This window comes from Populus trichocarpa, chromosome 6, assembly GCF_000002775.5.
Source record: "Populus trichocarpa isolate Nisqually-1 chromosome 6, P.trichocarpa_v4.1, whole genome shotgun sequence".
In the NCBI taxonomy this organism is placed as follows: Eukaryota; Viridiplantae; Streptophyta; class Magnoliopsida; order Malpighiales; family Salicaceae; genus Populus; species Populus trichocarpa.
Genome location: NC_037290.2, coordinates 2,692,031 through 2,717,086, shown reverse-complemented (window position 1 = coordinate 2,717,086; position 25,056 = coordinate 2,692,031). Strand labels below are relative to the sequence as shown.

Here is a 25,056-nt window from a genome sequence, read left to right as displayed (position 1 = left end):
ATATATTCTAAATTTTAATAATTTTTAAAACAGTTCTAAAAATAAATTACAAGTTTTTTTTACACTGGTGCTAAACCTAGCTAAGCTGAATAAAGGAAAACCTAAAATAATAAGAAAATTAAAGAAAGAAATACAAAACTAACTAGAAAAAAGGAAAGAAAGACCCAAAATTAAATAATAAGAGAGTTAAAGAAAGAAATACAAGAATAGAAAAAAATATATTCTAAAACAACACTTTTAGACCTAATTTGGGTATGTCCATTACCTTATCCAGTTACAATAAGGTAACTTATCATAGAATTAGGCTCGTAGAATATGTTGGTTAAATTTTAGTTCCATTTAATAATCAAATAGAAAATCTTAAGTTGGTAAGTGAAGTTCTAAAATATAATTTATATTATTCTATAATATATATAGCCTCTTAAGTGAAAGTTTTTTGGACTTGAAACTTGTACAAATCCACACTACCTTGTACTTAATTTTTATCAAATAAAAAAGGTTGGTGAGATTCGAACTCGTGACCTCTTAATTATCAACACTTTGATATTATGTTAAAAAATCAATTCAATCCAATAATTTAAGTTATTAAATAAAATATCAAAATATAATTTATATTATTTTCTATCGTATAATTACCGCAAAGTGTATAAATATATTGAAGAGGTGATTGACAGAAGCCCTGATATTGAAGAGGTAAAGCCAGAGAAAGCAGTGAACAAGAAAGGAAGGAGAAGGATCTACAGAGAAGAGCAAGCCATTTCATAGAGGTTTGGAAACCTCTATAGTCCATATTCCACATGTCCAAATATACTGCTCTCAGGACCTACCTACTACTTGGGGGTGTTGGGGTCATGTCCTGGGCTTTCTCAAACACAAGGCATGAGATGCTTACTTTCTTTAGAGGTGGTAGTGCTGGAATAGAATCAAACAAAGTGAATCCACAAAGTTGCATTTCAGTGAGGTTTTGGCAGAGAATCTCTAATCTCAACGAAGCCCCCACGGCATAAATCATGTGGAAAAGGAATAATAAGAGAAAATCGACAAGCTGCTGATATAGCTTCCATGCGTCAACAGATTCTTGCTCTCACTTGTTAAAAATAAAGTGAAAATAAAATGAAATGAAAGCAACATAAACCGCCACATATCCATATTCTAGTGAATAATTTCAACGATCGACGTCTCTGCACCCAAGTGGCTCTTCCTTTCCTTTCCTTCTCTTGGTCAGATCGGTTTTTTTTAGCAAGAAAATGGCAACTGTCTGTGGTGGGTCACTTAACAATATGATCATATCATGAAAGATAAATTAGGGTTACTAAATGATCATTAGACGCGCATAATAATGACAATTTCTCTAGGTACTTGCTGTGCCAAACAAACAATGCTCCTAATTAGCTCTTTATTAAACTCCCAGTAAACTCTTAATTACAGAGAAATAAAATATGGTGTGGGATGGGATGGGGCTACTAAATTAGTTAAACACCGTATACAAATAATAATAATAGTATATTTCAAGCACATAATTGTACTTAATTAGTATCTGGTAAAAAAAAATTTAACAAAAATGTATTTAGATAAAAAGACGAATATAAATTCATAAAATGAATATGTTCATGAGATAGTTTTATAGTTAATTTTTATCATTTCAAAACAAGAAGATATATTTTTTTTGTTTTTATTATCTCCATCTTTTTTATCTTGAGAAAATAATTAAACATTAGTTTAAAGATTTAAGATTATAGTTTGATGATAAACCTTATTAATTATTGATTTTTGTGTTGTTATTCAATGTTTGAAATTTAAAATTCATATATATATTTAAAAAAGTTTAAACTTTTTGAATAACAACACAAAAATTAAACATTTAAATCTAAAAGCTATTCCATGGAATAAAAACTTAACTTTTGCATATAAAAATTGATATGATAATACTTTTTTCTTTTAAAAAAATAACATATCTGAAGGCATTATAGTGCCTGAAAAGAACTAATTTCAACACATTTCTTCTTTAAGCTATGTAATTAATGGCTTACAAGAAATATGTATAATATAGAAAGAGACATTGGAAGCTGCTTTTTATCGCGATTAGCGCTTTACGTACATTTGCCATGGGATTCTCACACTATCAAGTGTGGGTATTAACAAACATTTGACTAAAATTGCTAGCTTTGTCTTCCTGGTCTAGAAGAAAATCTCCTCTTGTGCTAGCTTGGAAACATCTGTATTCCATGGTCTTGCATGTTCCCATGCAGTTTTTAAGACACACCAACTCTCTCTTTCTTTCTACCATTTACAAATATTTTTCTTTTCCCTCTTTCATTCCCTGATCATCAACTTTATTCTGTTGAAAAGAAGAGGTTGGGAGGGGAGAATCGAGGAATAAGAATATATATTTTCATAAAACAAAGTCTCCACTCATCAAAGAAAAAGGAATCACTCAAGTCCTTGTTATGTTTTGCCAATATATAATATTTAGGGGCACGCCATCTTATCTCTAGAGTGCCCAAAAAGAGAGCTGAATCTTTCTTTTTTTTCCTTCTTCCTTCCAAGAAATTTGTCACTAGCTAGAGGGTAAGGGCTAAAAAGGGTCTCTCTCCAAATTTCTAATGTGTTTGGCTTTTGACTAATGACCAATTGATTTATATTACTATAGGGCTCAAAATGAGAGATTAGCATACCATAAAATACCAAGCCATTGCCTTAATTTCCACTACACTTTTGCTTCGAAGAGATCGAGTCCAAGGATAATATTATGATGCTCCTTTCACACTCCACATCATTTCCTCGATACAAGGAATTAAACATTTTAAATATGAGATGCATTTTCATATGATTGCTCCATTAATTAATTTGACTGATCAAAACATGGGTTATTAAAATTGATCAACTACTAATCATTGAAGTCACTGAAACCAAAATAAAATCTTGATTAGCATGGAAAAATATAGTTTTTAAATAGTGTTAGCTACCATGGTAGCTTCTATTTTTTCATGTGTTTCACTTTAAAAAAAATATTAAATTAATTTTTTAGTGATTTTTTATAGTTGTAATATGTGATAATGTTAAAAATAAAATAAAAAAACTAAAAACATTATTTTAATATATTTATAAATAAAAAATATTTTAAAAAATATAATATCAAACACGAGTTTATGTTGTAAGTTGTCCTAAATAATTCAGCTGTTAGTAATTCAAGACAAGTTTGGATATTAAAGGTTACTTGGTACTTTATTTCAACCATAAGTTTTAAAAGTGTATTTGACTTGAAAAATTATTACATTGATATTTTTTAATGTGTTTCGACGTTTTAATATACTGATGTTAAAAATTAAAAAGATCTAAAAAATATTTTAATATATTAAAAAAAAATACTTTTAAAATATTTGATTTGGTAAAATGATGCAGTGGTCGAGACTAGTTTTGATGAAGCAAATGGATGAATTTGACAGCAGGGTTGCCTTACGTGGGTGTGCACATTCTGTGGTTGGGTTCGATGATGTTTTTTTGTATCATTATGACGAGCACTTAAAGTCAATCTCACATTAACAAAGAGGACTTGCCATGCCTCGCATGGTGTATTTTCAAAAGTCTTTTCACTTCCATATGCGCTTTGCCAATTGGTGCCACTACACAGCAAATTTATTGAGTTTAAAGCTACTTAATTATAGATGATGTTGGTTCAAATCCGTAATTTAATTTACCCTTTAAAATATATTATTTTATATTTAAATGATTCTTTAAACAATGTTATTTTATATTTGAGTTTATAGTAGTCTCGCAACACGTTTTTGTTTTAAAAAGTTATATTTAAAAAAAAGAGGTAATATCTACGGTTGATAAATTATAAATGGTCTAAATCCTCAACTCCTAATTAATATAAAATATTAATATCATCAATAGTGAAAACTAATATTTTAGAAACATAATTCGTGCAACAACCAATTTGACCAAAATCCCAATACTTTTTTTAATCAGCTAATAAAGAATAAATGTAAATATATAGATCATTAATAATTTACTAATTAATTACTAATTAAAGAATACACATGTAATTAACAAAACTTAAATAGTGGATTAAGAAATTGCTTTACTCGCTGAACATTTTATGCTCATGTCTAGCTGCTTCTGAACCTTCATCACTTAGCCATGACTCCAGATGGCTCAAGATGGAAAACGTAGAGTAGAATCCAAGGTTCCTATTGTCTCCAAATCTTGCGAGAGAGAGCATAGAGAGAAATTGCACGGGTGCAAACTCTATATTAGAATGGTCAACAATCAACGATTGCAGGTAGCTAGGTAAACTTATTATCATGCTATAATGACTTTAATTCGCATGGACTCATAAATTTATTTCTTAGGGAGTTGATTAGTTTGACTTCAAATTAATTCATATATATATATATGGGACCAAAATCATACGTTTTCATAAGGTATAATTGATTTCAATTAGAGGAAGGAGAATTTTGAAAACTGAAAGTTACGTTTTTTCTTTAATAGTTTGAAAAGATATTATACAATATGGTTTATTGATCATATAATATCCTTGATGATGGCTAAAATCAAGATTTTGATGTCGTTTTGAAAAATATCGAAATCTTTGGAATCATAATTAGAGTGGTTAGAAGCCTCAATTATTTTCTGCCATTTTAATTTAAGCAATAACCACAGGCTGTCTATAAGGGGCGTGACGTGATGATAAAAGGCTTGAGATCTGCACAACAAGTCTCGAGTTCGAGTCAGGGCGTGCACCTCTTGTAAGAGTCTAGGACTGCCGGAATTTTATTTGCTCACCTGGACCTACAAAATACGCTTTTTAAGGGTGGAGTTTCCTCGAATCCAAAATAAATATAAAATAACCATAGGCTACAAATCATGCACAACCCTTGACTCTCCACATTTGATCAAATCAAACCCTACACTTCCATCAATGGATATTTAAGATCCTCTATCGATTAGATCTCATCATAAAACGTTGAATTTATATGGAAATTTGATTAGTAAAGCAGTCGAACAAGGGAGAACAGATCACCTTCAAAGGGTTTGATTTGATCAAATGCATGAAATAGAGGGACCTTGCAATTAGTTTGGCCAACAATTATAAGAAAGAGAGACCACAGCCATTAATAAATTAGAGCATTGTTGGAATAGTTTTTCTAATTTGGCTGCATTGAAGTTGATTTCTTTCAAATTGTTTGATGAAGACTGGTCTAGATCATATATAATTGTCATTACACAGTGCCGGCCTAACTTGAAAGATGTTAATAGGAACTCCTTTCTAGTTGCGACGCCTAATTAAGCTCATAACCATATCCATGAATTATGATCACCACTAAGGAATTAAGCTCATAGGAACTCCTTTCTAGATGCTTCTTAATTTGACTTCTTGGACATGCATGTTCTAAAGGAACAAAGGGAAATTAAATGCTTAAGCATGAATGTGATCGTTCTATGTTCGTCTTAATCCTTGTAAAATATTTGTAGTTTATTTATCGATAAAATATCGAAAAATAAGATCTAAGATGTTGAGTTTGGTAAGATTTCTGCGATTATAACTGTGATTATTTTCTCTAATACAAGCCTGCTCACTGAAGGGGCCGGCGGCGAGCATAGGTCAACTACCACCAAAAGTTAGCCCCTGCAAGCCATGTTTCCAAAGGTTTCAATTGAATCAGATGCCTTGTCTTTACCTTATTGATCAAGTAAAAGTAGCCGTTAATTATATTTATCCATTATGTTTAATATTACAGCATTTAAGCCCTATATATATACTACATAAATAAATTGTTTTTGCTTTTAAATGCAGTGGGATTCACTTAAGACTCCAGCTGTTAAAGGTGTTGTAGCCTTGCCTCAGCTCTAGTCAAATTGAAGAAAAAAACATAGCCTCTCTCAGAGACACCAGTACGTCTTATTTAGCTGCATGAAAGTAGATGCACCAACTTTTGAGGAAAAGCCCACTTAAAAATAAGAGGGCACATACCCTACAATTTAAGGATGTGCAGTACATTTTTCAGTTAAATAAATGATGGTTTTAATTTGGCAATTATTTTCTAATTTAAGCACTGATGTTTAGGATCAAAAAGTGGCTGTGTATAACCATCTAGGTGGTGGTCCAGTGGTAAGAGCTTGGGACCAAGAGATTTGCTCCCTCTGTGGTCTCAGGTTCGAGCCATGTGGTTGCTTATATGATGGCCACTGGAGACTTATATGGTCGTTAACTTCAGGGCCCGTGGGATTAGTCGAGGTGCACGCAAACTGGCCCAGATACCCATGTTAAACTAAAAAAAAAGTGACTGTGTTTAGGCGTGGATCAGTCACAACTTTCATTGCAAAAGATTATGTTCACAGTACTATATTTTATTATTTGGAAGACCTTGGCTGGAGATGATCTAATATGAACAAAAGGAACTTTTTAAGTGAGATTGTGGGAAGAAAATATATATAGAGAATTTTCAACAGAATTAGGTTGGCTAAAGTCTACAATCAATTCAAGGATAGAGGACGGAGCTCGGAGATATCAAATACACCTGCACATATTAATTTTGGTTTGAGAAATGTTACAAATGAATATGACTAGTTATGACTTATTATTCTTAATGGTTATGAGTTTGAGTCTCATCAGATTACTGGAGATTTATATGATCATTAATTTTAAAACTTGTAAAATTAGTTAAAATACACGTAAATTAACCCGAATATCCATATTAATTAAATAAAAAAATATCACTCGCTAAATGCATGGCTAAGATTGTTTACCCTTAAAAAGGCAGGTGATGATAAGTATAAGATTTAGCTTTTCTTTGATTAGATCAGGTGTAAAAGAAGAGTCAACATAAAATTAATATATTTTATCGCCGTCAATCTGATAAATCAATTCAATTATTTTGATCAAAATTGAGTTTGATATTTTTGTTAATTTTTTTTAAAATAACATAGTTTTGACTTTAAAAAAAAAAAGGTTTAAATAACATCGTTTGATTTTAATTGATCAAATTCAACCCATCTAACCTATAATCTTAATCTTAAATCTTCATGCCATGATTACTTTATTGGTAATTCATCAGTTTATTTTATAAATATAGTGACTATTATAATAAAAAGGGTGGAGCAAGGCTTGAATTCAAAGGGTTAGAAATTAAATAGTAAGATTTGATGTTACGTACGTCAACTGACGAATCCAAAGAGAACTTTCAAATGGGAAATATGGATCAAAATCATTCAATACCTAGATGTGTAGTGCATGGTTTAATAACTTTGTTTAGCTTGAATGATTCTGTGATTTAGTACTACAAATGGGCCGAAAATACAGTTTTTATTTTCTCAAATTAGTAAGTGGAGAGTTTGTGCCTGTGGATGTTTATACGAAAAAGAAAGTAGGAGGAACGAAAGAAAATAAAGGGTTTTTTTTTTTAATTATCACAATTAATTAAAAATATTTGTGAAATATTACAGTTAAAAAACAATTGATAGAATAACACAGTATATATATATATATTAGTATATATATATTACGATCACATAACTTTTATAATTTGTAATGGTTTAGAATAGCAATATCTAATTAAAAAATATTAAATATACAAGAGAGATGAGAGAAAAAAAATTTAAAAAAATATTGGAGGCACTAAAATTCTTATTATAACACTATTAATATCATTAAAAAAATTTTCACAAGAAGAATTTAATAACATAAAAAAATGGGACCACACTTAAATAAAATAAAAAAAACCAAACAAAAGCAGTTCTAAGATAGAATACACAAGACAATGGAAGCTTAGTTTTCTTAACTTGAAAAACAAAAAAATCACATGTCAAGAAAGCTAGAAAAACCCACCACTTTCATCTTAGTTTTCTGGGATCAATAAGGACAGGCTGGAAGGATCTAAACTTCCAACCCCACTTCCATTATTATTTGACAAGAGAAGAGGAAGAAGAAGACAATCATCAATCCACAAAGAAATCCACAGAACTGGCTGCTACTTCCTTGCTCACACACAACTACACACCAGAAAAGGCAAAAAGTATTACCAACAAAAAAACAGAAAGAAAAAGATGTAATTAAAAACAAAGAAACAAAGAGAGTTTGCAAAAAAGCAAGAAAAAAAGAAGCCTTGTGCTCTCTCTTTTTTCTTTTCCTTGTAGCCTCTGCTAAGCATCTTTTCTTCACTTCTTCCTGTGCTTTTGCCTCTCTCTCTCCATTCTTCCTCTCTTGGAATACAATTTTCTTGTAGTTTGTTCTCTTTTGCTTCTCTCATTCTCTCCTCTCTTCTCCCTCTTTAAGCTTCTCATGCAATTTGCTTCTTATTTATTTGTCCCTTGCTTTTATTTCTAAGCATTTGTTTCTCTGATCAGTAAAGTCTAGTTCCTTTTCTTTTTTTCCCACCCTTTGGATTTATATTTAAATTTCCCACCTTTTCTATCCAAATTAGATGGAAAATCCTTGTGCTTTGGAATTTACAGCTCCATCATTTATGGATTGTTTTGACAAAATTTAGTCTTGATTTCAGTTTCTTGCTTACTTTTTTTTTTGGGTTCATATGGTCTTGATATCTGTACCCTTTTTTTTAAATTTCTTTTCTTGTATAATTCACTGTGGAATCTTCTTTCTTTAGCTTCAAATCCTTGAATTAAGTCACTCACTTTCTTTGGTTGTTTTTGTCTCTTCAAATGGTCTAAATTTCTGTGCTTTGCTTCGAGTTTCTTGATCAAAGGTCTGAACTTTCTTGATTTACAAGTAATTTCTTGAATTCTCTATTCTGGGTTCTTGTTTCCATGGGACTTTGTCATGGAAAACCCGTTGAGCTCCAACAAAACCAATCCAAAAACAACACGCTCTCCATTGAAACAGACTCAACAAAGCCACCAAATTCACACACTAGGAAGAACTCAAACTTCCCTTTTTACAGTCCAAGTCCATTATCTAGTCTCTTCAAGACTTCACCTGCTGTATCAAGTGTAAGGTCCACTCCTTTGAGGATTTTCAAGAGGCCTTTTCCACCTCCTTCCCCTGCAAAGCATATACGTGCATTGCTTGCAAGAAGGCATGGCTCTGTTAAGCCTAATGAAGCTTCAATTCCTGAAGGAAATGAGATTGATATTGGTTTGGACAAGAATTTTGGGTTTTCTAAGCAGTTTGCAAGTCATTATGAGCTTGGTGAGGAAGTGGGGCGTGGACATTTTGGGTATACATGCTCTGCGAAGGCGAACAAAGGAAGCTTGAAAGGCCAGAATGTGGCAGTCAAAGTTATTCCAAAGTCTAAGGTTTACTTCTCAACCTCTCATTGACCATGATCTTTCGATTTTGACTAGCTTTTATTGGTTTGAGTAATTCCTTAGATTAGCTTAAAAATTTGGATGTTTTGAATTGTTGTGTGTTCTGCTTATGTACAGATGTGATTTATTTTTATGTTTCTAAGCACACCTTTCTCTTGTTACTGATATTTAGCATCTATAATAGAGGTTTAATGCAATTCTGGCTGCTATTTGTAATTCTAACTGATCTGCCTCGCTTGTGTTGTGATAATATGGGAGTATACGATGACAATGATGGGTTTGCTCGAGGTCTTTCCCTGAAAATGCAGCGCTTCTCCGTTGTTTAGGACACTTGTAGCTTGTATCTTAACACAGCCTTCCTTATTAATTGGAGTATTGGCATTTATTAATGAATGCTCTGTTTCATGTTTAGGCTATCCAGGCTCAAGACACACGGTTGATGGGTCACTATCCTCTAAATAAGTCACTGATAATTGAATTAAATGGTTTGTTTTTTGTCCAATTATCCATAAAGCTTTGGTAGCTCATTACCCTGTCATGATAATGATATTATATCATAACTTAATCCAATGCAAACAAGGTATTCTGTAATATTCTCCATATTTGCTAATATCGATCTATTTGTGAAACCATATCCTGTTTTTGTACTAAATCATTGTGCACAAGTACAAGGATCATTGAGCAAAAGTCTCATTCGCCCTACATGATAGAGGCATTAGCACCGTTATTTATGCCATAAATGATAGTTCTTTTGACCATCAACTGTAGAACCAGTGAGCTATTTGTCTTTTTCTCATGTAAATTGGGCAATGTTTTACAGATGACCACTGTAGTTGCCATAGAGGATGTGAGACGAGAAGTGAAAATATTACGGGCTCTAACGGGACATAAGAACCTAGTGCAGTTCTACGATGCCTACGAAGACGACGACAATGTCTATGCTATAATGGAGTAAGTTTTGACTGCACTTATTTTTCATGTAAAAACGGATTTAATTGTGTCACTTTTGCCTTGGTTATACACTCGATGTTTATGGCTCAAAACTGTGATAATGACTACCAAGAAAATGATGACAGATAGGACAATCAGATAAGCTAAGTAACTAGCTAGTGCTTTTAACCCCTACATGTTTCAATGAATTTTATAAGGATAAAGGACGTAAAATGCACAATTTCATGAACCTTTTGGCCAGTTGATCTTCAATGTCAAGAAATGTAGACCAATTATATAAATGATTCTGCCTTGTTCAATCAAATTTGCTTTTAATGAAAAGCTTGATGGAGTTGAATAATACAGAGAGTCTTCGTGTTAACCAAAACACTTGAAAAAATAACTATGCCAGTCTTTTGGTACATTTTCATGGCTGTCATCTGTGAAAAACTTGCATCTAATTATCAAGGAGCAAAAGAGCAGAAAGAAGAAGTTAATCCATTGGTTAGTTAAGTTTCTACATTTATAATAGCATAGACTTCAGACAGATAAGTTGTTGGAACTTACCTTCTACAAATATTTTTGTTCTTTAGGTTGTGCGAAGGTGGCGAATTATTGGATAGGATACTCTCAAGGTACTGTACTCTTAAATGTTGTTTTCTTTATGGTATATCCGTGTCTTGTTCTGTGATATTCTAACTGGCTGAACTCCTAGTCATATTATACAGGGGTGGAAAATACTCAGAAGAAGATGCAAGGACCGTTATGGTTCAGATATTAAGTGTGGTTGCCTACTGCCATCTCCAAGGTGTCGTTCATCGTGACCTGAAGCCTGAGGTAAGCAATTAATAAAAATAATTATATGCGAATTTCTTGTTGTGTTACTTTTTTCTGGAAGATGCTTGACTAACTTCATGGAAGTTAGTTGTGACACTGTTAATATTTAGTGGAAGAATATAAAAGTTTTGGGTGGGAATTGGGAGGTGTTGTACGCTGTTGTAGATGCAATTTCATGTTGGCATATGCTTATTCTTTTCTAATCATTTTACTTCAGAACTTTCTCTTTACCACCAAGGAGGATAATTCCACATTGAAAGCCATTGATTTTGGACTCTCTGACTATGTAAAGCCAGGTCAGTTTTACTGGATACAGCAGCTCAACTTTTTTCTTTTTTTTTTTGGTGGGGGGGATTCGATGGGGGGTGGGAGTTTTGACTATTTGAAACTTCTGCAGATGAAAGGTTAAATGATATTGTGGGAAGTGCATATTATGTAGCTCCTGAAGTTCTACACAGATCATATGGAACCGAGGCAGACATGTGGAGTATTGGTGTGATTGCTTATATTCTTCTATGTGGTAGCAGGCCCTTTTGGGCCCGGACAGAATCTGGAATCTTTCGAGCTGTTTTGAAAGCAGATCCAAGCTTTGATGAAGCTCCCTGGCCTTCTTTATCTCCAGAAGCTATTGATTTTGTGAAGAGGCTGTTGAACAAGGACTATCGGAAGAGACTAACAGCTGCTCAGGCTCTGAGTAAGTTCCTATAGCTAAACTCCTGATGATTTGGTCACCCTACATGTGAGGTCAAAAATATAATTCTAAGGTGGCTACCTGCATTTTTATGTTTAGGTCACCCATGGCTGGCTAATCATCATGACATAAAGATTCCACTGGATATGATTGTGTACAAGCTTGCAAAAGCTTATATATATTCTTCTTCCCTACGAAAATCTGCTTTGAGGGTGAGTAGGATACTGTGTCCTCCATTTTTAGTTGTAACTCAAATGCCAGGTTTTCTTCCCTTTTTTTTTTTTTTTTGGGTCAAGTCCTAAGCATTTCATCCAAAGTTAAATGCAATTGTGTAGAGTTTGTCTGCATCATAAACCAAAAGTCATTTCAAGCTGGAGGAGCCACAAACTTGTTTATGTTTTTTTGGTGTGGTGTCTTTGATATAAATCTCAAATACTTGCCGTGCAAGCAACAAACTTGTCGATTTTGACAGGCTCTGGCGAAGACGTTAACTGTTGCTCAGATAGCTTTCCTACGGGAACAATTTACATTGTTAGGGCCAAGCAAAAATGGCTTCATTTCTATGCAGAACTTTAAAACAGTGAGCTCCTTCTCTTCCATCTTTTGGCTCTCAGTATTAACTTTCGTTCTCTCTTTTTTTTTGTTGCTTTTTGGTGTTTCTCATGTCAATCTGAAAGATGTTGGTATTAACAGGCTGTAATAAAGCACTCTACAGATGCCATGAAGGATTCCAGGGTCCTCGATTATGTTAACATGGTAATGCTTAACGCCTGTTCTGGTTTCTTACCTATTTTTTGCTTAATTGTTTGTACCATTCTATCAGATTTATTTACTAGCAGAATTGATTTAGAGTTCTAGTTAATTGTCTACTCTTGCGTGTTTCAGGTTAGTTCTCTTCAATACAGTAAATTGGATTTTGAAGAATTTTCTGCTGTTGCCATAAGTGTGCATCAGCTAGAAGGAATGGATTGTTGGGAGCAAAATGTTAGGCGTGCCTATGAATTGTTTGAGAAAGATGGAAACAGACCCATTATGTTCGAGGAGCTTGCCTCAGTATGCTCTCTCTCTCTCTCTCTCTCTCTCTCTCTCTCTCTCACACACACACACACACACACACACTCGGGGGTTTGCACACAGTGGCAGAGCTAGGAATTCTACGTGGGGGACGGTTAAATATACTAAAATGAAAAGGCCGTTGAGATATGTAATGGATGGATTTTGAAGCTGCATATGAGAGGCTAGTAAGTAACTTCTTTTATATATTTTGAAGAAGCCATATGTATAAAAAATGTCCCAAGACTTTTTTGTAAGAAACCATTACACTTGAGGGACTTACTTGAACTTTGGAGGGGCCAGTTCCCCTGCCACCCTAGCTCTGCCCCTGCATTGACAGACCTTTATGCTCTTTTTTCCTGACATATTTCTCTACAATTTGACAGATATCTGAAGTAAATTCAATAGGAATGTTCTTCTAGTCGTAGAGCTGAATTCTAGGTGCAAAAGTACCATAGGGCATGCAAAATGGTACAAGGCTGGGTTGACCAGTAAGTAGGTCCTGGTTTGACTGCCAAAGTACTTGATATTTGCTTTGGAGTGGGTGTCCAAATTAATTTTTGTCGCCTGTAGGACCTTTTTGATTCAGGTCTTTTACTTGCAACAAACTAAACATGGTGATAGCAGTGGCAAAGACTCAAATTTGAAGTTTCTAATCATCCAGTTTTTCACTTAGAACATAGGGAAAATGGAGGTCCAGGTCCAGGTCCAGGTCTATTTTACTTACTAGTATCGTCCCTTCCCTGAGGAAAGGAGGAACATAGATGATGAAGCAAGTCTGCTCCATCTAGAGACTTGTTTTGTTCTTTAAGTGAATTCAAGTACTAAAATTATTTGCTTCGCTGTTTTCAGGAGATGAGACATTCTGATGGTAAATTAACCTTCTTGGGGTTTGTCAAGCTTCTCCATGGAGTTTCGTCACGAATATTTCAGAAGGCTTGAAGTGAATCCTACCAACACAAACTATTTTGTCCACTGTCCTGGTCCTCCTTGAAACTACAATGTCACGAGGGGACTAAAATGGCACGACCAATTTAACCCAAATCAGGCTCATGTTCTCGTAATCATAACAAAGGGTACCGCTACCGATGAAGCCATGCACGACATGATCTCATGTTAAGTATGCTTCCCACTTTCTCTATGATCGGTGCAACTGGGATTAGAGGATTGTACAGATGAGGGAAGATCAGAAAAGTGGATTTAGGGTTAGCAGACAGCTTTTAACTCGAGTGAGCTCTGTGTTTTTGGGTTTATCCCTTGTGTACCCATTTCACTAAGTTATCTAATAAACCCTTCATGTGATCTGCATGAAGTTATGAAACTATGAACTTCGATTCTAATGGTTTTCACTTCTTACTGCATTTTCACCTCCAAGCTAAACCATTAATCCATCCAGTTACGATTTCGCTATGAACTCCAGCAACCAAGAAACAAGGGGTGCGGAAAGATTTGTGTATACAACTGTAGAATTACACATTTTCGTGGCGTGATTCTTGACGTCCTGTCATTCACTCAATGATAATCTAGTTAATGTAACAGGACTGGCTTCTGCTCGATTCACTTTCTATGATGGTGCCATGTGGGTTGGCACTCGACATGATGACAATTGAACTGCCCTTGTAATAATGATATTCGTTCACCCAATGTCTGAACAAGAGCTCTTGTACCCCGAATAGCTTGTAATTCAACTGAATTTCTTTCTCTTGTAAATTTCCAGAATTACTGTCTATGCTCCAATGATTTAAATAAAATATTAAATATATATAAAAAAATTATTTTTTTATATGATTCAAAAACATTAAAAAATTATTTTAAGTAAAATAAAATACATCGTTTGGAATGTAATTCTAAACAACATCTTAATTTAATTTATAATAATTTAAAAATTAACTAGCATTATAATTATAAGAGTCGAGTTATGATCTAAGTTGCAATTTAGTCGACCTACAAGACAATAAGAACTCAATTTTTCAAATTTCGACTATGTAATTTCGGTAAAAAAAAAAATTAATCCAAAACATATTTTAAATCAATAAAACCAAGATTTATAACTATAGCTAGCAAGCGAAAACCAAGAATAGAAATACTGAAACAAAGTTTTTTTTTTTTTTAAAAAAAAAATTGCATGCTGTCTATTATAAATATAAATTGAAATCAAGTTATATTAAAAATATTAGATGAAGAGTAGTTACACCTCACAACCAACGGTTTAAAAAATCAGAAAAATAAGCTCAAAGGGAAAAAAAGAGTATTGATGTTAGATTTCTTGTATCTAAAGTCTATTTATTTGGAGTGAGAATGTTTCATGAAAATAGTCAGGTACCACTTTAATGATTATTATTATTAGTAGAAATATTTATACAAATATATTATTGATCAAGTTTTTAATATATCTTCATATTTTTAATTGTGTCTTCTTATATTTTATTAAATTCTCTAGTATATCTTGTTGACAAATTTTTCTATCCAAATTGAAATAAATATATTTTTCATTATAAAAAAAAATATTGAACTATTCAAGAATATAGTTTTAGATTTTTTTTTAAAATTAAATCTTTATTTTAAAAAAATTCTATTTTTTGACGAACTTTAAAACTTTTTATATCTTAAAATTTTCTGAGTAATTTTGATAAATTCTTCTATCATGTCCTCAATTATCTCAAGGAAGAATTTAAATAAAAAAAATATAATTTTGTTAATTTAAATGGAAAAACTTGGTTAAAGGATATAATTAAAGAACAAATTGAATTATTTATCTTTTTTTTTTATCATATCTTCACAACTTTAAGAGATAGATAAGAAATCAAAGAAATTTTTTATGCTTTCATTTTCTAATATTGAGAAAAAACAAATATTAAAAAAATTATCATTACTTCTTTTAATTTTTTGAATTCTTACCATGAAATCTATGTCTAAAAAAACTGATGATAATTCATTTGATTTTTTTAGTATTCAATTTTCATCATTTGAGTATTTTAATTAAAAAAAAGATCATTTGACTATCAGGGAAGAAAGCAAATTAAATTGCCTATTACATATTCACTAATAATTAAAAAAAAAAAAACATTCTCATTTTGTACATCCATCAATGCTGGCTGACCTGGCAAGATCTAGGCTAAAAAAATTAAAAAAATAAAATTACACATGCCATGATGCCAAATAATAAGAGCACTCTTCACACTAGAGCTCTCAAATCTCCTTCTACATCTTTCTGTCTCTCTGCTACTTCAATCCTTCAATGGCAACCATAAACAAACCACTAAAGCCAAAACCTTTATCAAAGCTCAGATCCCCAATTCTCACTTTAATACTCTGCATTTCAGCCATTGCATTGTTATACTTGTTTTTTTCACTAAATTCCACAGATGGGTTCTCCTTTTCATCTCCAAAATCCACAAGGAACTCTGTAGACAAACCCAAAAGACAACATACCATTCATGAAAAGTACTTGTATTGGGGTAATAGAATTGATTGTCCTGGTAAACATTGTGATTCTTGTGAAGGTTTGGGTCATCAAGAGTCTAGCCTTAGGTGTGCTCTAGAAGAAGCCATGTTCTTGAATAGGTATGTTTTTTTTTTCTTTTAAGTTATGTTTTTTGTGTCAATATGTTGTTGGGTTTGGTATGTTTTTTGGTGGGGTTTTATTGGATTTGGGTTTAAACTCTCTTTCTGTTGAATTGATTTGGTATGTTACTTGCTTAGTTATGGGGGGTTTAGGTGTAATGACATTGAACTTGGATTAAGTGAAATGAGCGAATCTTGGATCAAGTGTGATTCTTGTTAAGAAACTGTGTTGTTGGGTATCTACATATGTAGCTGTTTGTGATTTAGGGAACTTGAATTGCTGTTATTATTATTTAACTCTTTAACAACTTTTGGTTTGAGTTGAAATGTGTTTTTTTTTTTTTTTTGAAAAGTTGAATTATGAAAGGAAATTGTGACTGGATTGATTCCATGTGTGTAGCAATTAAATGAGTCAATAACAATGATTTATTGAAACCAAATGTTTGGTTGTTTTTTTAGTTGTTAAGGTTAGCAATTAAACACTGCAGAGTTGAGATTGTTTATTTTAGCATGTTTCTTATATTTCCATATTATCTTGTTGCAGAACTTTTGTGATGCCTTCAAGGATGTGTATCAATCCAATACACAATAAGAAGGGGATCCTTCATCACTCTGACAATTCAAATTCAGAGGAAAGGTCAGTTTATTGAACTGTTATGTGGACTGTTGTTATTGCCAGAGCTAAACTGTTGCATCTAGAGTGCTAAATCCAACACTACCTATGCTTGTCTTCCAGTTCTTATGAGAAGAAAGATTCTAATTCAATAAATGGGTTTGGCTTCGATTTTTTAATGAATACATATGTAATGCTAAACTATCAGAAAAAGCTAAAATTCTGTGATCTGAACTTACTTCCTTCTATTTAGCAGGTGGGCTGAAAGTTCTTGTTCCATGGACTCTTTGTATGATATGGATCTCATATCTGAAACTGTGCCTGTAATCTTAGACAACTCAAAAGATTGGTATCAGGTATTATCAACAAGTATGAAGTTGGGAGCTAGAGGAGTGGCCCATGTGGAAGGGATTAGTCGAGTTGATCTCAAAGAGAATAGTCACTACTCAAACCTCTTGCTCATTAATCGAACAGCGAGCCCACTTTCATGGTATGAAATGTAGCTGCAATTTTGCCTTTTTCATATTTATTCTCATCAAATGACTCAAAGACTGTTAACTGCATGAATGGGAGCTATGTGAAATTGGGGAGAGGTGATTGTGGGAGGAAAGATGGGTGTGTTAGTTTGGATAATAGTTTTAAGAATTGTAAATAATGATAGTTCACCTGCTTTGATTTTTAAATTTCACAATCAATACAGATATTATTCTTGATGTGCAAAATTTGTTTACATGTTTTCTCTAAATTTTTGAAATGGAGTAATTGGCCTGGCTGTAATGAAAGGATTGGTTTTTCTTCATGTGGTTTAGAGAATCTGGACCGTTCTAGTAAGCCAATGCTGGATAGAAAGTGACTGCTCTATTTAGAGGGGAAAAAGAAAAATTAAAAGGAAAGGACTCGTGACTGCTATACTCTGGGAAAAAGAAAAAGGAAAAAAGTTTGCACTTGCTATTTTCAGTGTAGCTATTTGTCATGATATAATTTGTCTTCGAGATTTTTAGAATCTTGCAAATTTCTTTCTAGGTTCTAATCATAATAGCCATTCAGGTTCATGGAATGCAAAGACCGAAACAACCGTAGTGCTATAGCATTGCCATATTCATTTCTTCCTACAATGGCAGCAGATAGATTAAGGGATGCTGCGGATAAGGTCTGTATCATGTGATATTGCTAGGTTCTCTTTGCTTGTTTCACACCATTTGTCTGCTTCTGTTTCCTCTAAAACAGAACTTGATTAACCTGCAATTCATCTCATCTCATGTGCATAGATTATGGCACTTCTTGGTGATTATGATTCCATCCATGTTCGTCGAGGGGATAAAATAAAAACTAGGAATGACAGATTTGGGGTTTCTCGAACCCTACATCCTCATCTTGACAGGGATACCCGTCCAGAATTTATATTCCATAGGATTGAAAAATGGGTCCCACCTGGACGAACTCTTTTTATTGCTTCAAATGAGAAGACACCGGGATTTTTTTCAACTCTCGCTGTCAGGTAAACCTTCTCAAGCTTAAAAATTTGAAAATTATACACACTAATTCTTAGCTGTGAAGTAGCACAAATGATTTGCTCATGACAGATTATACATACAGATCTGAAAATTCTCAAAAAGAAATAAATTAGAGATCAGCATTGATGCTTTAAGAAATAAATCTGCAATTATGCATCTCTGTTAATTTCTTGTTTTATTGCAAGTACTTCTTAATTGTAACTTGCTAATTCATTATGGCAAATATCATTCTGCAGTTAATATCTTGCATGATTGACTCAACCTGTATGGATGCTTGGCATGACATATTTATTCTCTTTGATTAAGTTGGTTTAACATGTTTCTGATGCATTTCTGCTGTAAGCTTTTTCAAAGTATTACTTCCTTTCTCTATAAATCAATGGCTCTCGCTTTGTGCCTTTTACGAGATATCTCTGATCTTATAGAAAAATTTCTGCCATCTTTCAGGAAATTGGAAGGGACCTTTTTTAAAAAAAAATGTTAAATAAGGTTTTGTTGTAATTTTTATACAATGGTGAAGTTGATGTTGAACTTTGGCGGCTCATAATTTGCAGATATAAATTGGCGTATTCATCTAACTACAGCATGATTCTGGATCCCGTGATTGAGAACAACTATGAATTATTTATGATTGAAAGGCTTATTCTGATGGGTGCCAAAACATTCATTAGAACATTCAAGGAAGATGATACTGATCTCAGCCTCACCGACGATCCAAAGAAGAATACCAAGTCATGGCAATTACCTGTTTATACCATGGATGAAGTAGAGCAAGGAAGCTGATAAAGCATTTATAACCATTTCCCTTTCTGTCTCCAATTCAGCCCTTGAGTTCTCTCCTTGCATGCCATTCTTGCATATACGGTCATTCTATGATTATTCTCACGTGACAGTATGGTGTGGCACACGGTATACGCTTGGATTGATTATCATGGATGAGTCTTGTAGCTTTGTTGAAGATAATCAGCGTGATGTTGGTGATGAGGGCCTATTAATTTGCCAATGTATATTCTGAGCTTTCTCGTAAGTTTTAATACAAGGTTGTATGCGGTTTCTTAAGATGTTGATTGTTATTGCAGAAAAATTTTGTAGAGAAAAGAGGAACCTTAAGCCCTGTCTTCCACCTTTTTCCCCTGTTCATGTGGTAACTTATCCATGAATTGCACCGGCATGCATAGAATATCATCTGGTAGATACTTGATTTTTACTGTAATGGTCTATCATGTAACCATGGTGCACATGAATCATGAGCACGTCTAGATCATCCCGTTTTATTTCCAAATTGAGAATTGAAAGGCTCATCTCATCAATCATGAAGTGGGAAAAACACACCAGAGGGGCAACGGCGATGCATAGAGAGCTCACCATAGAAGGCATGGAAAGTGTAAATGGAAGGTTTAATCATGAGTGGCCAGTAATTATTTGGCGCCACGTGGCATGTTGTTATGATAGTTTCGGTTGTTCGTGTCCTCTTTTAACGGTTCACATCATGGGACGTTACCTTTTTTGTTCGAACATGGCTACACTACACACGATCATGTCGCTTTGCCTGTACAAATCTAGCCTTGTCTCTTACTCAACTATGAAAGACATGTCGTTTTCTAGGGAGTTTGTCCTACGTGGAACACACAAGCCTCAAAAGGCAATCAATCTTCACCACCTGTCCTGATATTTCCACGCCACACCCCCTCCATTGGAAGTGCATGGTGGGCCCAATACTTTACAGGCAAAAAGACTACCCTTCCATCTCCTGCCACGTAGAAAAACCCCAAACTCATTCACACGTACTAAATCAGTTATTCACACGTGCCAACTCACCGCCTATAAATTCCTGCCACTCTAAAATATCGCAGCAGTTAGTAGCAGTAGCCGTAGACGAAGATAAAAAATCAGCATAAAAAAAAAAGGATTCCATCCTTCTCCGGAATATTCCTTCTAAGGTCAGCTCAAATCACATTATTTCGAATTAATCGAAAAAATTATCAATTTTAATATAATTTTTTTGTCTTAGAAAATTCCATAATTTTTCGCAGGAGAAAACAAGTTTGTAATTTTGTTAATATATATTTTTGATGCCGTATCTTGTACGCGAGAATCTTTTCATCGGAAACATAAGCGACGCGGCGGAGGTTCTGCAAAACGGAAGTGCGGAAATAACGCATATATTATCGGTTTTAAGTTCCGTGTCGATATCGTTCTTTACGGAATGGAGAAGCGGAGTCATAATTCCGACGAAGGAGATAAAGAAAGTGTGTGTCGGTGATGAGTGGAGGAGTTGTTTGGCGGTGAATAAGGTTTTGTATTCGTTAGAGTATGCAGGGAAGGAATTGAAGCTAGTGAGAATGGCGGTGCCGATTAGGGATATGGAGAGTGAGGATTTGTTAGATTATTTGGATGTTTGTTTGGATTTTATTCAGAAGACTAGAAAAGAAGGAGCTGTTTTGGTGCATTGTTTTGCTGGCGTTTCGAGAAGGTATGATAATTCTGTTTTTTTTTTTTAATGTAAATTAGGGTTTATTTGTTAATCTTAAATTAGAGGTGGATAATGGATTAGATTAGTGGTGTTATTTGTTTCCAGAATAGCATGAACTGTATTTGGGACCCACCAGTCAAGTCCGCTTTAAACATGGATATTATGGGATGAATAACGAAGATCTGAATTGCATGCTTGTAACTTAGATGTGCAAGTTTGTGGCTATTTACTTTTGGTTAATTTAAAACAGTCATGAAGTGTGTTTTGATATTTTTCAGTGGATCAGTTTATTGATCATGAAGTGGGTTAAACTAGGAAAGAAGTGTTTTAGGTTATTTTCTGACCCCATCGATGAGTGTTAGAAATTGTCCAGAACAGGCCTGCCGTGAATTCTCAAGCCCTAATGGTTTGGTCCTCTCTTCGTTGTTTTCTTTGCAGTGCAGCTATCATTACAGCGTACTTGATGAAAAGTGAGCAATTATCTCTTGAAGGTTTGAACACATCCACTTTTTATTTGGAGCATTTTGGATCTGCTGATTGGTATATGCTGGTGGCCTTCATTGTTTACATTCTGAAAATATGGTGGTTCTTTTTGTTTGACAACAATGAAAATATGTGATGTTATCTCTTTTGTATTTTATTTTTTTTAGTATTTCATCTTTTCCCTACGTGTCCCTGTAGATGCTCTTGAATCCCTAAGGCAAAGCTGTGAGTCTGTTGGTCCCAATGATGGCTTTTTAGAACAGGTGATGCAAGACATGCTAAACAAACCTATATGATTTGTTGGGATGCATTAATGGTGACTCTGAGATTTTAGTGTCTTATGTGATCCTCATAAATCTTTTTTTTCCATTGCAGTTGAAAATGTTTGAGGAAATGGGCTTCAAGGTTGATCATGCTAGTCCCATATACAAGCGGTTTCGCCTGAAAGCACTGGGTACGTGTTCTTAGTATTTGATCCTGAGTTGCTGTTCTTGTTAATAATTTTGTCGTGTGTTAAAGTGGAAGGTCATTAGTTGGGCACTGCATAAGCAGAATTTTGGAATCATGACATTAGTATGTTCTCAACCTTGAGCGTTTGCATCAAGTGGTTGCTCCCAAAACTTTAATCCGTGTATAAGAGTTGGCTTAGCATAAGTGGTAATGCATTTGATACTTTTCATACTCATCCATTGAAATTTTCGTTCTCAACTTTCTGTCAACGTGGAACATTATTACAGATCCTAAACTTAGTAATATCTTTTATGACTGTTAAAAGCATATTCTTGACTGTTACAAACATATGGAATGATCAGATATGGTGAATCTGTGAATATCCTTTTTATGAAGGATTAATTTCCCCATGCTTTCAGGTGAGTTTTACAACCGCGGAGAGAAGATAGACAGTTCTAAATTTGGGGCAGATCCTGGTGTACCTACACAAGTCTCCTCTGAGGAAGAAGCATCTCCAAATGGAGGGGAAAAAGGTATTCCTGCATACCACTGCAAGAAGTGCCGTCGAGTAGTTGCATTGCAGGAGAATGTTATGGATCATGTTCCAGGAGAGGGTGAGACATCTTTCGCATGGAGCAAGCAGAAAAGTGGCAACCCCCTTAACAAGTCTGATGAGTCTGAGTGTTCTTCTATTTTTGTTGAGCCTTTAAAGTGGATGACAGCAGGTATGTGCAATCTTGTTTGTAGAAATTCTGGTGCCACTGGACTTTTTTAAGTTCAGTCATAAAGAAGAAGCTGCGGAACTAATTGCAGCTTCATTGGTTAACTTTGGGTTAGCTATAATGGCTCACTACTTGGTTAGAGATTCTTTGAAACCTTGATTTGGTTTTTCAACCAATTGGTCAACCTCGGTGCTGTTCCTTAATTGTAGAGTGCAAGCTCTTCTCATCATCAGTTGAGATCATTTCTGGCCTTAATATAATATATTTATGAACTAAGCCATATGGTTATGTCACGAAGGTGTACTGTTCTATGCAGTTATTATGATTCACTCTTTAAGCAAAAGCCATCCTTATATTCAATACATAGAGATTTCTAATGGAAACCACTAACTGATAAAAGTTGGGGAAATTTATGAACCACGCAGAGTTGCAGACAACCCAGTTCCTTGTGCTAAAGCCATAATGAATCAATTCTTTTGATATCTTAAAAATGGAGGCTCTATTTATATCTTCTGTTGAAGTTTTTCTATGTAAGTTCGAATCCTGCCACTCCTATTTTTTTGTTGTAGACTTCAGAGAAGAGAAAGGAGGCATTCGTCAGCGTAGGAAGGCCCACCGAGCGAAGCTCTTTTTTTTTTTTTTTTGTTTACTCGACACTTTAGAAAGCATCTTGAAATATTTAACAGACTCCTGTGAGAATTACGTGTAATTTATACCTGTTATAACAAACTTGGGTGCATTGCATTTGGAGTTGGTATCCCATTTTTTCTAAAGAGGATCCAAACATGGTTTTTGATTATCCATGTTTTGCCTAAATCTTACTTGGCTTGTTCCAATCATCATCGTCATCTAGAACTCAATTGATCCTGATCCTTGGTTTATGCCTTACCTTAAGCATGTCTTTTTATTGGATTCATTGATTTAAGGAATCGGAATTGTGCATGCTTGCTGGCAATGATACCACTTAATACAATAGCTCTTCCTTGTTGTCCAGTTGAGGGAGGTATGGTGGAGGGCAAGTTGTCCTGTGCTCATTGTGAAGCTCGTTTGGGCTACTTCAATTGGTCTGGTATACAATGCAGTTGTGGGAGCTGGATTACTCCTGCCTTTCAGCTCCATGAAAGCCGAGTAGACGTCAGCACTGTCTAATACCTTCTAGGCAAAAGAAGATGCCAGCTTATCATTTGACCACAGAAAGGCTCAGTTCTCTCAGCGAATTTGATACCATGAAGAAGGGTATGCTATTTCGCCCACAGTCTGCACTTGCACAGAATGAGCAAGTCCCGGAGCATTTTTCGAAGTTGCCATGTATTTTTCCACAAATATCTTTGTGAAGCTGGAGCTGTAGGTTTGTAATTCGAGAGAAATATTGCCATGTATTTGGTGTATGATATGTTCATGCAATTATACCAATTTGCTTGGTAGTTGGAGTTTCTCCAAATTGCTTTGGTCCTAAAAAATGTCTTTGGTTAATATCTCGAGGAGATAATTGAAAAAACAAGACATGAAAACATAATTGTGTTTGGTCATAGAGTATAAAACTGTCTTCCGCACACCGTAGTTGCATGAAAAAAATCATGTTGTCCTGGTCTAGATCTTGTTGTCGAAGTGATTATTTCTATTTTGTGTTTGATTAGTGGTGGATAAGATAATAAAATATAAAGAAATAAATATGTTTAGTATTTAACCCTTAATTTATATCATTATCAAATTTGACATGTTTAAAAAAATAATTAGATATTATATTTTACTTTATTTTTATTAAGTGTTCAGATTAATAATAATACAATAATTTTTTTTTCATGTGGGGTGTCCAGGTCAGTTTGCGCGTATATCGACTAATTTCCACGAGTCCTGGAGTTAACGATCAAGCCTCCAGTGGTTATCAATATTAGCAATTACAGGGTTCGAACCTGAGAGCAAACTTCTTGGTCCTAAACTCTTATCACTGGACCATCTACTTCATGGTAGTACAGTAATCATTCTTGTTTTTACATGAATTAGTTGGAGATTTCGCACTAAAAACCAATTAATATCAAATTATATAATTTCATTTATTTACATACTTTGCAGTAGGTATAATCATGGAGGTTGAAATATTTGTATTAAAATCTAATATAATAAAAAAAATAAAAGATAATAATTTCACAAATCCAACCTATATATTAAAATTCAAATTACTTGAGCTAACAATACATGGTTAAAAATCCTACAATGGTTCATAATTCTAAATATTGAAATAAGGTTCAGTAACTCTAACTAGTTGACAATTGCAATAACAAATGCATGTTTTTTTTTTTTGGTTATCATTTGATCCCCAAAAACTTCTTTCAAAATAAGTGTTCCTTGAAAGCTTAAAGATCACTTGGATCACTTCTTCATCATTAAATCTAATATCTTTAAGAATATTACCGATTTACAGCATGTTTTTGTTGCCTTAGAGGGTGCATTTTAAA

The 25,056-nt window shown here is 34.0% G+C and overlaps 3 protein-coding genes across 6 annotated transcripts; all 3 read left to right on the top strand.

Annotated features, from left to right (window-relative positions):
* Window positions 1–7,881: 7,881 nt before the first annotated feature.
* LOC7473562 (CDPK-related kinase 7) lies at window positions 7,882–14,102 on the top strand. The gene is made up of 11 exons (XM_002308856.4): window positions 7,882–9,258; window positions 10,091–10,221; window positions 10,794–10,835; window positions 10,929–11,037; window positions 11,255–11,333; window positions 11,435–11,731; window positions 11,828–11,940; window positions 12,201–12,308; window positions 12,422–12,484; window positions 12,614–12,781; window positions 13,634–14,102. The coding sequence occupies exons 1-11, from the start codon at window positions 8,770–8,772 to the stop codon at window positions 13,721–13,723; spliced, it is 1,689 nt and encodes a 562-aa protein (XP_002308892.2). The 5' UTR covers window positions 7,882–8,769; the 3' UTR covers window positions 13,724–14,102.
* A 1,837-nt stretch (window positions 14,103–15,939) lies between these two features.
* Window positions 15,940–19,586, top strand: LOC7473561 (uncharacterized). Of its 3 annotated transcripts, none has more exons than XM_024603901.2 (6): window positions 15,942–16,345; window positions 16,890–16,982; window positions 17,212–17,448; window positions 18,006–18,108; window positions 18,227–18,456; window positions 19,027–19,586. In XM_024603901.2, the coding sequence occupies exons 1-6, from the start codon at window positions 16,020–16,022 to the stop codon at window positions 19,253–19,255; spliced, it is 1,218 nt and encodes a 405-aa protein (XP_024459669.2). In that variant the 5' UTR covers window positions 15,942–16,019; the 3' UTR covers window positions 19,256–19,586. The 3 variants fall into 3 exon arrangements, with proteins under 3 accessions (XP_052309769.1, XP_024459669.2, XP_002308891.4); XM_002308855.4 differs by having other exon boundaries at window positions 15,943–16,345; window positions 17,215–17,448; XM_052453809.1 differs by lacking the exon at window positions 18,006–18,108 and having other exon boundaries at window positions 15,940–16,345; window positions 18,340–18,456.
* Window positions 19,587–19,854: 268 nt separating this feature from the next.
* LOC7473560 (uncharacterized) lies at window positions 19,855–24,116 on the top strand. 2 transcript variants are annotated; one of them, XM_002308854.4, is made up of 7 exons: window positions 19,855–20,412; window positions 20,506–20,945; window positions 21,384–21,436; window positions 21,627–21,691; window positions 21,804–21,882; window positions 22,298–22,603; window positions 23,595–24,116. In XM_002308854.4, the coding sequence occupies exons 2-7, from the start codon at window positions 20,545–20,547 to the stop codon at window positions 23,747–23,749; spliced, it is 1,059 nt and encodes a 352-aa protein (XP_002308890.1). In that variant the 5' UTR covers window positions 19,855–20,412; window positions 20,506–20,544; the 3' UTR covers window positions 23,750–24,116. The 2 variants fall into 2 exon arrangements, with proteins under 2 accessions (XP_002308890.1, XP_024459670.1); XM_024603902.2 differs by having other exon boundaries at window positions 20,345–20,412; window positions 20,484–20,945.
* The last annotated feature ends 940 nt before the right edge of the window (window positions 24,117–25,056 follow it).

What these genes read in the sequence shown, in the direction of transcription:
- LOC7473562 (XM_002308856.4), top strand. Translation starts at nt 8,770, where the DNA reads ATGGGACTTTGTCATGGAAAACCCGTTGAGCTCCAACAAAACCAATCC. An exon ending in TACGAAAATCTGCTTTGAGG is followed by an intron (nt 11,941 to 12,200) that starts GTGAGTAGGATA and finishes CGATTTTGACAG; the next exon opens with GCTCTGGCGAAGACGTTAAC. An exon ending in CTATGCAGAACTTTAAAACA is followed by an intron (nt 12,309 to 12,421) that starts GTGAGCTCCTTC and finishes TGGTATTAACAG; the next exon opens with GCTGTAATAAAGCACTCTAC.
- LOC7473561 (XM_024603901.2), top strand. Translation starts at nt 16,020, where the DNA reads ATGGCAACCATAAACAAACCACTAAAGCCAAAACCTTTATCAAAGCTC. An exon ending in GAAGCCATGTTCTTGAATAG is followed by an intron (nt 16,346 to 16,889) that starts GTATGTTTTTTT and finishes ATCTTGTTGCAG; the next exon opens with AACTTTTGTGATGCCTTCAA. An exon ending in ACAGCGAGCCCACTTTCATG is followed by an intron (nt 17,449 to 18,005) that starts GTATGAAATGTA and finishes ATAGCCATTCAG; the next exon opens with GTTCATGGAATGCAAAGACC.
- LOC7473560 (XM_002308854.4), top strand. Translation starts at nt 20,545, where the DNA reads ATGCCGTATCTTGTACGCGAGAATCTTTTCATCGGAAACATAAGCGAC. An exon ending in ATGATGGCTTTTTAGAACAG is followed by an intron (nt 21,692 to 21,803) that starts GTGATGCAAGAC and finishes TTTCCATTGCAG; the next exon opens with TTGAAAATGTTTGAGGAAAT. An exon ending in GTTTCGCCTGAAAGCACTGG is followed by an intron (nt 21,883 to 22,297) that starts GTACGTGTTCTT and finishes CCATGCTTTCAG; the next exon opens with GTGAGTTTTACAACCGCGGA.